Source organism: Narcine bancroftii, chromosome 2 (genome assembly GCF_036971445.1).
Source record: "Narcine bancroftii isolate sNarBan1 chromosome 2, sNarBan1.hap1, whole genome shotgun sequence".
Taxonomy (NCBI): Eukaryota; Metazoa; Chordata; class Chondrichthyes; order Torpediniformes; family Narcinidae; genus Narcine; species Narcine bancroftii.
In genome coordinates this window covers 13787839-13800274 of record NC_091470.1, presented here as the reverse complement: position 1 = coordinate 13800274, position 12436 = coordinate 13787839, and the positions used below count along the sequence as shown (strand labels likewise).

At 40.9% G+C, this 12436-nt stretch overlaps 1 protein-coding gene across 2 annotated transcripts in view; it reads right to left on the bottom strand.

The window, feature by feature from the left end:
- The window catches only part of rps6ka5 (ribosomal protein S6 kinase, polypeptide 5), a 265478-nt gene that overhangs the window by 135718 nt on the left and 117324 nt on the right, over positions 1-12436 (bottom strand). For both annotated transcript variants that reach the window (XM_069915896.1, XM_069915897.1), the window contains exon 4: positions 6026-6141. In XM_069915896.1, the coding sequence (XP_069771997.1) occupies positions 6026-6141 (116 nt within the window). The remainder of the gene's footprint in view (positions 1-6025; positions 6142-12436) is intronic.

The following is a 12436-nucleotide window of genomic DNA, read 5'->3' as shown; positions in this document are numbered from 1 at the left end:
AGTATCAGAAGTTTTAAAAAAAGGATGGATGGGCCAGGCAATGTCAACCTCCTTTAATTCTAAGGCAAGGAAAGTAGCAATTTTGATAGGGAAAAATGTTTTAGTGAGGGTGGAAAGTGTGGTCAAGGATAAAGCAGGAAGATATGAAATGGTACATTACCAGATATATTCAGAACCCTGGACCCAATTGAATATATATTCCTCTAATTTTGACAATGAGAAATTTATACAAGATGTCTTTTTGAAATTGGGTGAGGGTTGAGAAAACATCCTGATTAGAGGGGACTTCAATTTCTTGTCTGGATCCAGTTTTGGACAAGTCAATGAAAAGAGTAACAAGGTGGCCAAAGCCACGTTGGCCTTTATGAAAGAGCTAAAATTAATAGATACATGGTGAAGGCAGTATCCAAGGGAGAGGGACTATTCCTTCTACTTGAGGCAACATGATTCCTATACCCGGATAAACAGGAGTCGGTGTATAGGTGGCTTAACCCATTGCTGTTGAAGAAACCGGAGTTTTGTGGCTTTATTGGAACCCAGATAGACATGATCTGTGAGACTAACTTTACCTCTACTGCAGTTAAATTTCTAATTTGGGACACTTTAAAGGCATATTTGAGAGGGCAAATAATTGGATATACAGGTACACAATCCTTTATCTGGAACCCTTGGGTTTATGGATTTCAGAAAGCCAGATTTAAACCCACCCAAATTGTGCTGCCGTATCCACCCCCACCCACTTCCAGTCGCACTACCATCTCCCCCCACCCCCGCCTCGCTCGCCTGACTTACGCTGTCCGTCTCTCCCCCCTCACCCGGCCCACTCGTGCTGCCGGTCTTCCCCCCTTGCCCACCTGGCACTGCTGGTCTCCCCCCGTCACCCACCCTACTTGCGCTGCTGGTCTCCCCCATCGCCCGCCCCACTCATGCTGCTGGTCGCCCCCCTCACCCACCCCACTCGCGCTGCTGGTCTCCCCCGCTCGCCTGGCACTGCCAGTCTCACGCCCTCAACTCACGCTTTCGGACTCCACCCTCACCCGCCCGTGTTGCCAGTCTCCCCCACCCCCTCGCCAGCCCGACTCTTGCTGCCAGTCTCTCCCCCTTGCTGGCCTGAATCGCGCTGCCGCCTCTCTCCCCACCTGCCAGATTTTGGAGCTTTCCGGATTTTAGATGTCCGGATAAAGGATTACCTGTACTAAAACAATTATGAGAGAATATTTGAGAGAGGTGGTGTTATGAACCCAGAGGACCCCAAAACCCAGCAGCAATAGATATTCACCAAGACAAATGGTTACTTAAACAAAAGTTGCTTTTAATTATCTTTAAACATGAAAACAGAATCATACTTTAACTTATCACTATTGACTAACTTCACCCCCTTCTAATTCTAAGCGCACCTGTATGTAATGAAGTTCTTTGATTCCAGTCCACTTCTCACTCCTCCAGGATTACTGGTTGCAGGCAATTCTTATACTGTGCACAGAACTTAACATTTATAAAGTTCACCAGGCTTTGGTGCTTGAAAGGTAAATTTGTACCGCTCAGGAAGGTTCTTATCAGTTTTCAGAGAGATTTCCTGTTCCTGGACACCCACAACTGATTCCTTGTAACCAGCCACTTCAGTGTCTTGCTGAAGAAACTTGCCCCATCAGGGTTCTCCATATAACCTCTTTCTTTCACAGAGTTCCTTTTTCTTTCTCTTATTTCAAGTGAAACATTAGGCAGCCAGTCTTTTTCTCTTGTATGAACCACAAGGGCTTTGACTAGACTGAACTAAGAACGTACAACCCGTCTTCAAAATGGGGTTTTTCCACAAGCTTGCCAGCTTGTCCTGTTCCAGTCCCAGCTGCTGCTGCTGACTGTACCAATGCAGAACTGAACTCCCTCTCTCTCAGAGGAAAAGCCTGTTTGACTCTCTCTGCTTGCAAAACCACATGACCCTCTTAGAACAGCGAGTTCCACTCCTGACAGCCTGCGGCTCTGACCAGTCTCTTTCATCTGTTGCCTTTTTGTAAACAATAATTCATTAGTGAAGTCTCTTGGGCACTTTCCAAAACTTTTGCAAGGGCTCTTGGTGCTGGCTTATCTAGTCTGAGCAGAGCTCCAGTATTTTATTTAATCTGTTTTAAAGTGTTTGTATGTGACCTACACTAAAAAACCTGCCCCAATTTATCTCCCAAATATATATCTATTTACTATATTAACACAACATAATCTGTAACAGAGGAACAATTGGGCACAGGAGACTATTGGACTACAGAAGGATTTTCAAAACGGGCTTGGAGGAAAAATGTCAAGAATTATCAAATAAGAAGCTCAGGTGTAATACACTTCAAACCCACAGAACCGAAAAGACCATTTTAAGGTCAATGCAGAAATATTGAGCTAAGGGAAAGGGCCAATAAAGTTCTATCTTGGCAGCCGAGGGCAGAACTGGCCTCGAGAGCAATTAATGCGATACAAAGGAGGAATGACAAGATATCTTTAAAGCCGAAGGAATTTAATGATACTTTCTGGCAATTAGAAGAACAATTATATAGAACAGAGTAAATGCAGGAAATCAGGAAAAATAGATGATTTCCTGTCAAAATTAGAACTACCAAATTTAAGCCCCTTTTACCACATAAGAGATAGAGGAAGCAATAGGTCTATTGCAAGTTGGCAAGTCTCTGAGGGATGTGGATCAGGCATAATCTTCCAGAATCTTTTTAAATGGCAATCATTACAGTGATTCCCAAAAAGGAATTGTCTTTTATAGACCCATCTCATTACTGAATGCGGGCTATAAGATTCTTGCCAAAGCCCTGGCAAAAACATTTGCCAAAATTAATAAATATTGATCAAGCAGGCTTTGTCCAGAAGTGATAAGCTGCAGATAATATAAATATAATATGAACGTTATTCATTTGTCACAGTCAAGGGTGATCCGAATGTAGCTGTGGCCCTGAATGCAGAGAAACCATTTGACGAATTAGATTGGACTTTTTATTCAAAGTACTGGAGAAAATAGGGTTCGGACCAACTTTTAGAAATTGGATTAGGGCACTATATCTTGCGCCCAAGGCTAAAGTTGTGACCAATGGGCAAGTATCTTTAGCCTTCCTACTATTTAGATCTAGTAGACAGGGGTGTCCGTTATCTCTGGCTCTATTCATATTAGCTATTGAACTATTGGAAGAAGCCATTCATGGAGATCTAGACATTAAGGGCTTCAGAGTGGGCCAGGAAGAACACAAAATCAATCTGTTTGGTGATAATGTGTTGATTTATCTGATGGATCCTGTAAACTTGTTGGCCAAGCTTCATTCCACACTGGAAGATCTCTGGGTACAGAATTAATTGGGGCAAAAGCAAAATTATGCCTCTCACAAAGGGGGACTAAAGTGAATTGAAAAAGAAAAGTCAAGTGAGATGGCCGCAAATGTGGATTAAGTACCTGGGGGTCAAAGTAGACAACAGTTCATCAAATTTGTACAATCTTAATTATGTCCCCTTGCTCAAAAGAATTGAGAAGGATTTAAATAGGTGGATGACCTTGCCTTTCACATTGATTGGCAGGGTCAATTGTGTTGCTGAGGCTCCAATACCTTTTCCAGACTTTGCGCATTGCATTGCCCGCATGGAGATTCTTTCAAACCCTCAATACACAGGCAAGTAGATTCCTTTGGAACAAAAAGGTAGCCAGGGTCTCCAGACAGAAACTAACATGGGATTATAGTCTGGGTGGATTGAGATTATCAGATTTTAAATTATATATTATTGGGCAGCCCAGTCGAGGTGGATCGCCTCGTTCTTTAAGGGGGGTGGGATTATAGTCTGGGTGGATTGAGATTATCAGATTTTAAATTATATATTATTGGGCAGCCCAGTCGAGGTGGATCGCCTCGTTCTTTAAGGGGGGTGGGATTATAGTCTGGGTGGATTGAGATTATCAGATTTTAAATTATATATTATTGGGCAGCCCAGTCGAGGTGGATCGTCTCGTTCTTTAAGGGGGGTGGGATTATAGTCTGGGTGGATTGAGATTATCAGATTTTAAATTATATATTATTGGGCAGCCCAGTTGAGGTGGATTGCCTCGTTCTTTAAGGGGGGTGGGGTGGTGCACCATCCTGGGCACAAGGTAGGTAAGAAAGTAGCAGGAGAATTTAATTATAAATGGGATGCCAAATTATTATCTGGCAAGAAGGACAACCCCTTACTAAAACATACACTATATGTGTGGAACAAAATTAATCAGTGTATTAGCCCGAAGGTGGGGTTGGCTTCAAAAACCCCTCTGATTCAGAATAATTTAATACCATTGACTATTGATAACAAGATCCTGGACACCTGGTGTCAAAAGGGGATCGGGTATATTGAGGATTGTTATGAGCGAGGGCAGCTCATGTCATTCGAGCAGTTAAGAATTAAACATGATTTGTCAAATAAGACACTCTTTTGCTACCTTCAGTTAAGATCTTTCTTGAGGGACAAATTGGGTCCAACCATGACCCTACTGGAGTGCAGTGACATGGAGTCTCTGATTCGAAGAGGGAACATGAAAAGTTTATTTCGGCAATGTATTCCTTGTTCCACGCGGTAGGGCCTGAAACTGGGGCTTCATAGGTCAAGGCACAGATGGGAGTCGGACCTAGGTGCTACAATAGATGAACGGTGCTGGTCAGACCAGTGTTGAGATAACATAACCACAATAATTAACTCACGATATAGACTGGTGCAGTATAACTTTCTTCACCAGTTATACCTCATGCCGCAAAAATTTCAGATCAATGTTTCAGATGTGGCATAGAGACAGGAACCTTTGTGCACTCTACCTGGTCACGCTCCAAGGTGAGGCCCTTTTGGGTAGAGCTAGGGCAAGTCCTAGAGTACATCATAGGTAAAGAGTTTCCACAGGACCCAGAGTTATTCCTGTTGGGAAACATCATGGACATAAGGCTTACAGTGAAGCTGTCCAAATTTCAAATCCAATTTGTGTTGATTGCTTTGGCTGACTCTCAGCTAGGCATTGCGCACTGGAATGTGGAAATGCTGAGCTGTGTTCCCCTGGAGAAAATTACGTATAATCTATGGAAAAAATATGAAACTTTTCTTAAAATCTGGCAATCCTATCTGTGTTAGAGGTGCATGAATATAGTGTGGTACCTGTGCTTCCCTGCCTGCTGTCCCCCCCCCGCCGTCCTTCCTCTCCTGGGGGTAAATGGGGAGGGGGTGGTCCATTCCAATCAAGCTAAGTCGTGATGAATGTAAGAGACCTGGAGGACGGGCGTTGAGCTCCGAAAGACCCTGCGGTTAATGTGTTTTTTTCCCTCTTTTAATTTGTTATTTGTCCTTGGCCAGTGGCATCTTGTTTTCTTATGTGAAATAAGCATTTTTGCCTTTTCATGCAAGTTTCTTTATTTAAATGGTTAATGTGGGGTTTTTTTTCTCTTTTTTGTTGTTGGAGAGGGGAGGGGAATAAAACCAGAGCAGAAGAAATGTAAATATACTTGATGAACATGATGTGCTGTGAATTATTGGTACTGTCTGAGTTTAGAACAATTATAAAAATTATGAGGATAGGACAGGAATGCAGAGGATTAAGCACAGATCAACCACAGTTCAATTGATTGGCAAAGAGCCATATGATCTTCTATTAATTCTTTTGTTTTGACATTTTAAGTTACAAAGAGATCTTCTAATGGGAATAATTGCATTTTATGTTGGCACAAATAAGATAGTCAAATAGTAATTTTACAGTTAGAGAGTCATATAGTGTGGAAACAGCCCATTAAGCCCATCCACAATGACTGTAGTAATTCAGGTTCCAGCACTTGGTCCATAGCCTTCTGTGCCTGGACAATTCAAGTGCTTGTCTGGATACTTGTTAAATGCTGTCAGCAACTCTGCTTCCACCACTCCCTCAGGCAGTTTAGAAACACTTAAATTAGATGCGCCCTAATTCACAAAGTAAATATTATACCTGAGTATTCTCTTGATCAGGCCAATCCCAAGTGGATTTAACAAATGCAATCGGCCTTACCTTATGTAGATGCTCTAGTGCCAGCACGATCTCCCCACTATATATTCTCACTGCATTCTCTGTGAAGCGCTCTCTCTGGGACAAGTGAGTGAACAACTCTCCTCCATTCACATAATCTGTCGCATAAACAAAATATTATAGAGAAAAGTATAATGACAGAATACAACAGAAATTTGTAACACAGGAGATAATGCTGTTTAGCAGCATAATCCCATATTTTACTGATAAAAAAACCTAGTGTTGAATTTTTCCCTCATCTACTTATGAATCACTAAAGATTTTTGAAGTCACTTCCAATTTAGTTCTGATATATAGCTTGCATTCGTTTATTTAAAAAAATTAAGCAAGAAAAGTGGATTAAAATCAGATTTAAATTTACATCATTACTTTTACATCCCTTTTAGGAAGTCCAAATTGCTTAACAGTTGATGCTAAACATTTTTAGCACGGATATTATTGTATTGCAGGAAACAGGACCTGTAAATTGCACACAGCAAGATCCCAAAAGACAGCACTAAAATAATGACCAGAATGTCTACTTTAGGAAAGTTGGCAGAGGGTAAAGTTAGCCAGAACACCACTTCTCTTCCAAATACTGCTTTGGGATTATTTACAAATTGAGGGGAGACATTGGATTTTAAAAATCTTTATCAAAGGAAAGAACCCACAATAGAGTGGCACACAAACAGAAAAATGCTACACCAAGTCATTATAAAGATATAAAGTTTATAAGTTTTCTGCCAAGTAAAAGTTCTGATGAACATTTTGTGCACAGATGTTTGTTATTTAGCTTTGACCACATTTGAAATTTAAATACAAATAAACAATACTGAACTGTACAGAACAAATAAGAAACCATCTGAACCAGCGGGTAGAAGAATAGAAAAATAGCGATTTGGAAAACACTGAACAATCACGCTATTGTTCACTGACCAATGAAAATCTTTCCTTTGGATCCATCTGCGTCAAGCAGTCGGCTCATCACGGATGTTTTCAGTTCAATAACATTAGGCTGCATAACACTGATGTTATAAAGAACTCCAAAGAAAGTAACCATCCTTCAGCTTCATACTCTAAGTGCAAGCTTATTACCCCATTTATACAAAGTCATTAAACCCCATCATTTACTGCAAGCAGCAAGGAACCATGACCAAAAACACCTGCTCTCCTTCTGGGAGAGGTATTGTAGAAAGAAAACTAACGTTCATGCATTTTTCCAGGATTTAAGGCAAAAAAAACCCACTAAGGTGAGATTGCAAGTTTTGTTTTGGACACAGAGCTAAATACATCTTTGCCTGACACATTGATATGGACAAGTAGCCAACAAATCCCACTCTTAGCACCAACAATGAGAAATCCACAGACTAAAATGATGGCAAACCATTTGCATCAAATCACCTGGAATATTAACATCAGATCTTCATTCATGAATTCCTCACAATTTAGAGAATTTTAAACACCATCTTTTCTTTGAAAAAATAATAAACTCTAAGGATTGCATTTGATAAAGTCTTACAGTCAAGGTCATTCAAGGCAGATGGAATTGAGGAAAAAAATGAAAATGGGCAAGATGTAGTGGAACCACACAGCTCAGTTGATTTGTAACATTAAGAAATACGGCAGATGACATTTGATGCAAACAGTGCTTTGCATAAAGGTAGAAGAACAGTCAAAGCTTTCTCCATGGTGTTGGAAAAGGCAGCAGTTCTAGAGAAACTGTTTCTCTAAGTAACCAACTAAAATTGATAGATAGAACAGTAGAACGTAATTTGTAGTAGCCATGATAAAACTGCATTCCATTCTGGCCCAACCACACTTTCACCTGCTTGCAAAGAAAAACCAGTGGAATTCAAGCATTGTGGCATTAGAAGTGTCTGTTCAAAGCATAAAATGTACAGTACAACTCTGATTCCCTGAAATCCTCATTTATCTGAATTTTTTCAGAGCTGAACTGACCTCACAGATTGAAAAAAACTTCACTCGACATGAAATTAAAACGACAATTGTCCTCGTTTCAGGTAACTCCCTCCCCTCTCTCTTCCCATTTCTTCTTTACCTTCCCCTATTAACTTTTCTCTCCAACTCTCCCTCTCAAACTGCATGCCGCTGTCTCCCTGCCACAAGCGGTTGGAAGAATTCTTTGTCCTAGCATCATCAAGGAGACTGTCTTCCTGGGCAGGAGTGAAACCTCAAGCTCAATGGCGCTCCTTTCCCTCCCTTCCAGAGCTCCTGATGCTGACTCCAAACCCCTCCCTTGGCCCCTCCCTTGGCCTACTACCATACCCCATTTATGTGTGTGTGTGTGTGTGTGTGTGTGTGCGCGCGCGCGCGTGCGTAGGCCTAAGGGAAGATTTGGAGTTGGGACTTGGGCGTCAGGAGCTCCAGTGACTCGCCAGTGAGCGTTTCACTGGCTTGGGATGCCTCCTCGGGAATCAGCGGCAGTGGTGGGGACGTTTAGGGGATCGGCAGCGATGACTGGGATGATTGGCAGCAGCATTGGGAATACGTTGGGGTTGGAAGGTCTCGGTAATCAGCGGCTTCCAGCACCTTTTTTTTTGCTGAGAATTAAACATTGATACAAGTGATTTGCTGTTGCTACTGGGCTGTTTTTAAAAAATGACCAGTTATCCGAAAAAAACGTTTATCCAATATAGGCCCGGTCCTGACCATTTTGGATAATTGGAATTGTACTGTAGATTTAAACCAATTGCCATAACAGAGAAAGCATCATTTTTAAATTGATTCAACAATGAGCCAAAGGAAAAATAAATCTTTCTATAAACTATAAGGTATTCATGACAAACAAAGAAGCTATCGAGTGGGTGAATAAAAATTAAACATACAAATTAATCAAGCATTATCTGTTTAATGAACATCAACACCCCCAGGTAAATTAACACGTGAAATGGATGACCGAAAAGTTCTTTTAAAAAATACGCAGATGCTGGAAATATGAAATAAATAGAGAATATGCTGGAAACTCAGCTGATCAGGCAGCATCTATGCAAAGTGAAGGAGAATTAATGTTTCAGGTCAAAGACCCTTTGTCAATAATTGCATTTCTGTTAAGACATAACCAATCATTTAGAGTGAAAAGTCTGGGATTACATGACTCCAAGTTACTATTAGAGATCTCTGATCACAGGCATTTCTCTAAATTAGTTCTAGTTTAGGAATTACTAAATGGTCAGAACGAATTCAGTAAACTTACAGACACAATAAACTGCAGATGCAGTCATCTTAAACCATGAAGCTGGAGGGACTCAGCAGATCTGGCAGCATCCATGGAGAGAAATGGTTATTCAATGTTTCAGTAAGGTTCCCAACACAACACTGCCTGTTTCTTTCCATAGACACTGCCTGATCTACTGTCCTTCCAACTTCTCAATGTTTGCTCAATATTAGTTGCATCCTTCACAGGATAATTCCATAATTCAATCAGTTTCGGTTCATACCTAACCTTTCACTGCCCTCTGTGCTCTCTGCAACATGGGCATCTTTGAACTTGGATTGAAGTTCCATTCTTGGCAACAAGGGAAGGGTCGAGTAAGAAGGAAACATTGAGGGGACTAATTACCACAAAAAAAATTTTCACCAAAGCATCCTCACTGTATTGACTTGCTAAATCTGAATTTTGAGGGCATCTTTATCTTCATTTCTTTCATGCTTTGAATAAGGATAACCATCTAATAATTCAGTTCACTACCTCTAATGCCTTACTCATTTTTTAATAAATGCAACTGCAAATTTTTTTGTTTGATAAGCGAGTTTTGTTCAATTTAATACATTTTCAAAATATGTTAAAAAAAATACTCTCAGAATTAATTTTCTGCCCTGACAAAACAATGTAGATAATTATATATTACAGCCTGATACAATTATAGTCTAAATTAAGAATTTCTGTGGAGGTATAATGGCAACATACATGCTATTTCAGAATTTAAATCTGATGGAGTTAGAAATTCATTCTCAGAAATCATTGGGAATCAAGAAATCCTGCAGATGCTGGAAAACTGAAGCAATGAAGATTTACTAAGATGTTATCCAGACTTCAGGGAAAGGTTAAAAGGACTTTATTCCCTGGAGCGTAGAAGAATAAGGGGAGATTTGATCGAGGTATTTAAAATTATGAGGGGTGTAGACAGACTAAATATAGACAGACTTTTTCCACTAAGCGTAGGTGAGATACAAGCCAGAGGACATGGGTTAAGGGTGAAAGGGAAAAAGCTTAGGGGGAAAATGAGGAGGAACGTCTTTACACAGAGAGTGATGGGAGTATGGAACGAGCCACCTGCTGAAAGGGTGAATGTGGGCTTAATTTTAACACTTAACAAGAATTTGGACAAGTGTATGGATGGAGAGGTATGGAGGGCTAGATTATGTGGAGGTCAGTAGGACAAGGCAGTAAAATGGTTCAGAACAGAATAGTAAGGCCGAAGGGCTTGTTTCTGTGCTGTAATGATCTATGGTTCTAACACAAAGTACTGGAGGAAGGAACCAGCAGGTCAGACAGGCCGACTGTCCTATTGCTTGACCCGTTGAGCCCCTCCAGCATTTTCTGAAATCTTGGTAATAATCTTCCTGGTTCAGATTAAGATGCAGCAAATTATCAGTCATCATGACAAATCTATAAGGATAAAGTTTAACATCAAAATGAAAACAAATGTATTGCATAAAAAAGTAGAAAAGCAGAGATTGGGCAGCTTGATGAAATTGATTTTACTTCATTCAAGAAGCAGTTTTGGTATTTTGGGAACATCTACCTCTTGTTGTGTTTTAACTCATGTTAAATTTTGTTTGATTACATTCCTGTGTAGTCAGAATACAGGATGGAGATCGAGAACTTGGCTGGGTGGTGCCAGAACAACACTCTTGCCCAAGGTTACCAAGATCAAGGTACTGATTATTGATGTTAGGAAGGAAGGACCACACACCTGTCTGCATTGAAGGGAAGGAGGAGGGGAGAGTCAGAACCTTCAAGTTCCTGGGGGTCCATACTTCAGAAGATCTCTCTTGGAGCCAGTACATTGAGACAACTATGAGAGGGCACACTAGCACCTCTACTTTTCAAGGAACCTGGGGAAGTTTGGCATGTCGTCAAACACTCTGTCAACCCTCCACAGGTATAGTATATTGAAAAGTATATTGACTGGTTGCATCACGGCCTGGTAATGGGAACTCGACTGCCCAGAGCACAGCTGGCTACAAAAGGTAGTAAATGTAGCCAGACCCATCACAAGGCTCTGACCTCCCACCCACTGTAAACGTCTAGGTGGGGCACTGCTATCTTCAGACAGAAGGTACAAAAGCCTGAAAACCAGCAGCTCTAGCCTCAAGAACATTTTCCAATTGCTAACAGATCCTTGATCCTCCCCTTGATACACCAGTTTGGAATGTCTGCCCTATTGCAAGTCTAGGATTACTGTGAATATTTATGATCTATCTTATGTATGCTTACCCCTGTGATCACCTCAGTCCAATCAAAGACATTTCTCCTTACCACTCTCAATCCACATACAGTTTAATAAGGTTCTTTTAGCTCCTTTCTACCTCTGTCAAAGAATATTTGGCCTGAAACATCAAATACAGTAAAACCACTGGGACCTGGCACCCATGAGGATTGATAGATGCCAGATAAGTGAATTTTCTGGGGACTTGAGATTGCGTGCCGCGTGATTAGGGAAGTAACGGTGAAGTGCGCCAATTTTAAACTTCTGTTTTTTATCTATTTATTTTCCACAAATTTTTTTGCCAGTTGCTTGAATTCCAGATAACAGGAGTTTTACTGTCCATAAATTGCATGATTATCTCAGTAACCTCAGCTTCATCAGACAGCGCCCCTTTGGCCTTTTCATTCCTACGCAACCAAAAATAACTTGTTTTCTTATTTTCCCAGTTCTGAAGAATAGTCTTTAATCTTTCTCTTTCAATAGACGCTGCCTGGTCTGCTGAATGCCTCCAACGTTTTCTCATGCTGCTCCAACAATCCCTGCTGAATTGGGAGTTCCAAGATGTAAAAATGGAGATAATGAAGGAACAGCAATACATTTTCAGGTTGGGACTGGGTACAATTGCAGGAAATCTGAAGTCCCATCATCGCTCTTGGTGGTCGAGGTTGTGGGTTTGGAAGGTTTTATTGGACAAGTAACTTTTGTACTCGGTACATGCTGCCAATATAATGCACCAGATGTGGAGGGAGCAAACGTTTAAGCTTGTGGATAGGCGCATGGTTTTGAATGGTGTGAAACTAAGAGTAGCTTTGCAAAACTTGTTCATTTTTCAAGTTTGTCCATTACTGACAAGACTGAATTTATGATCCATCCAAATGCCCTCTGGAACATATTGATACGCTAGTCTATTTTAGAGCTGACTGTGGTTACAGATAGGACAAATGAGTTGATAACAGATTTC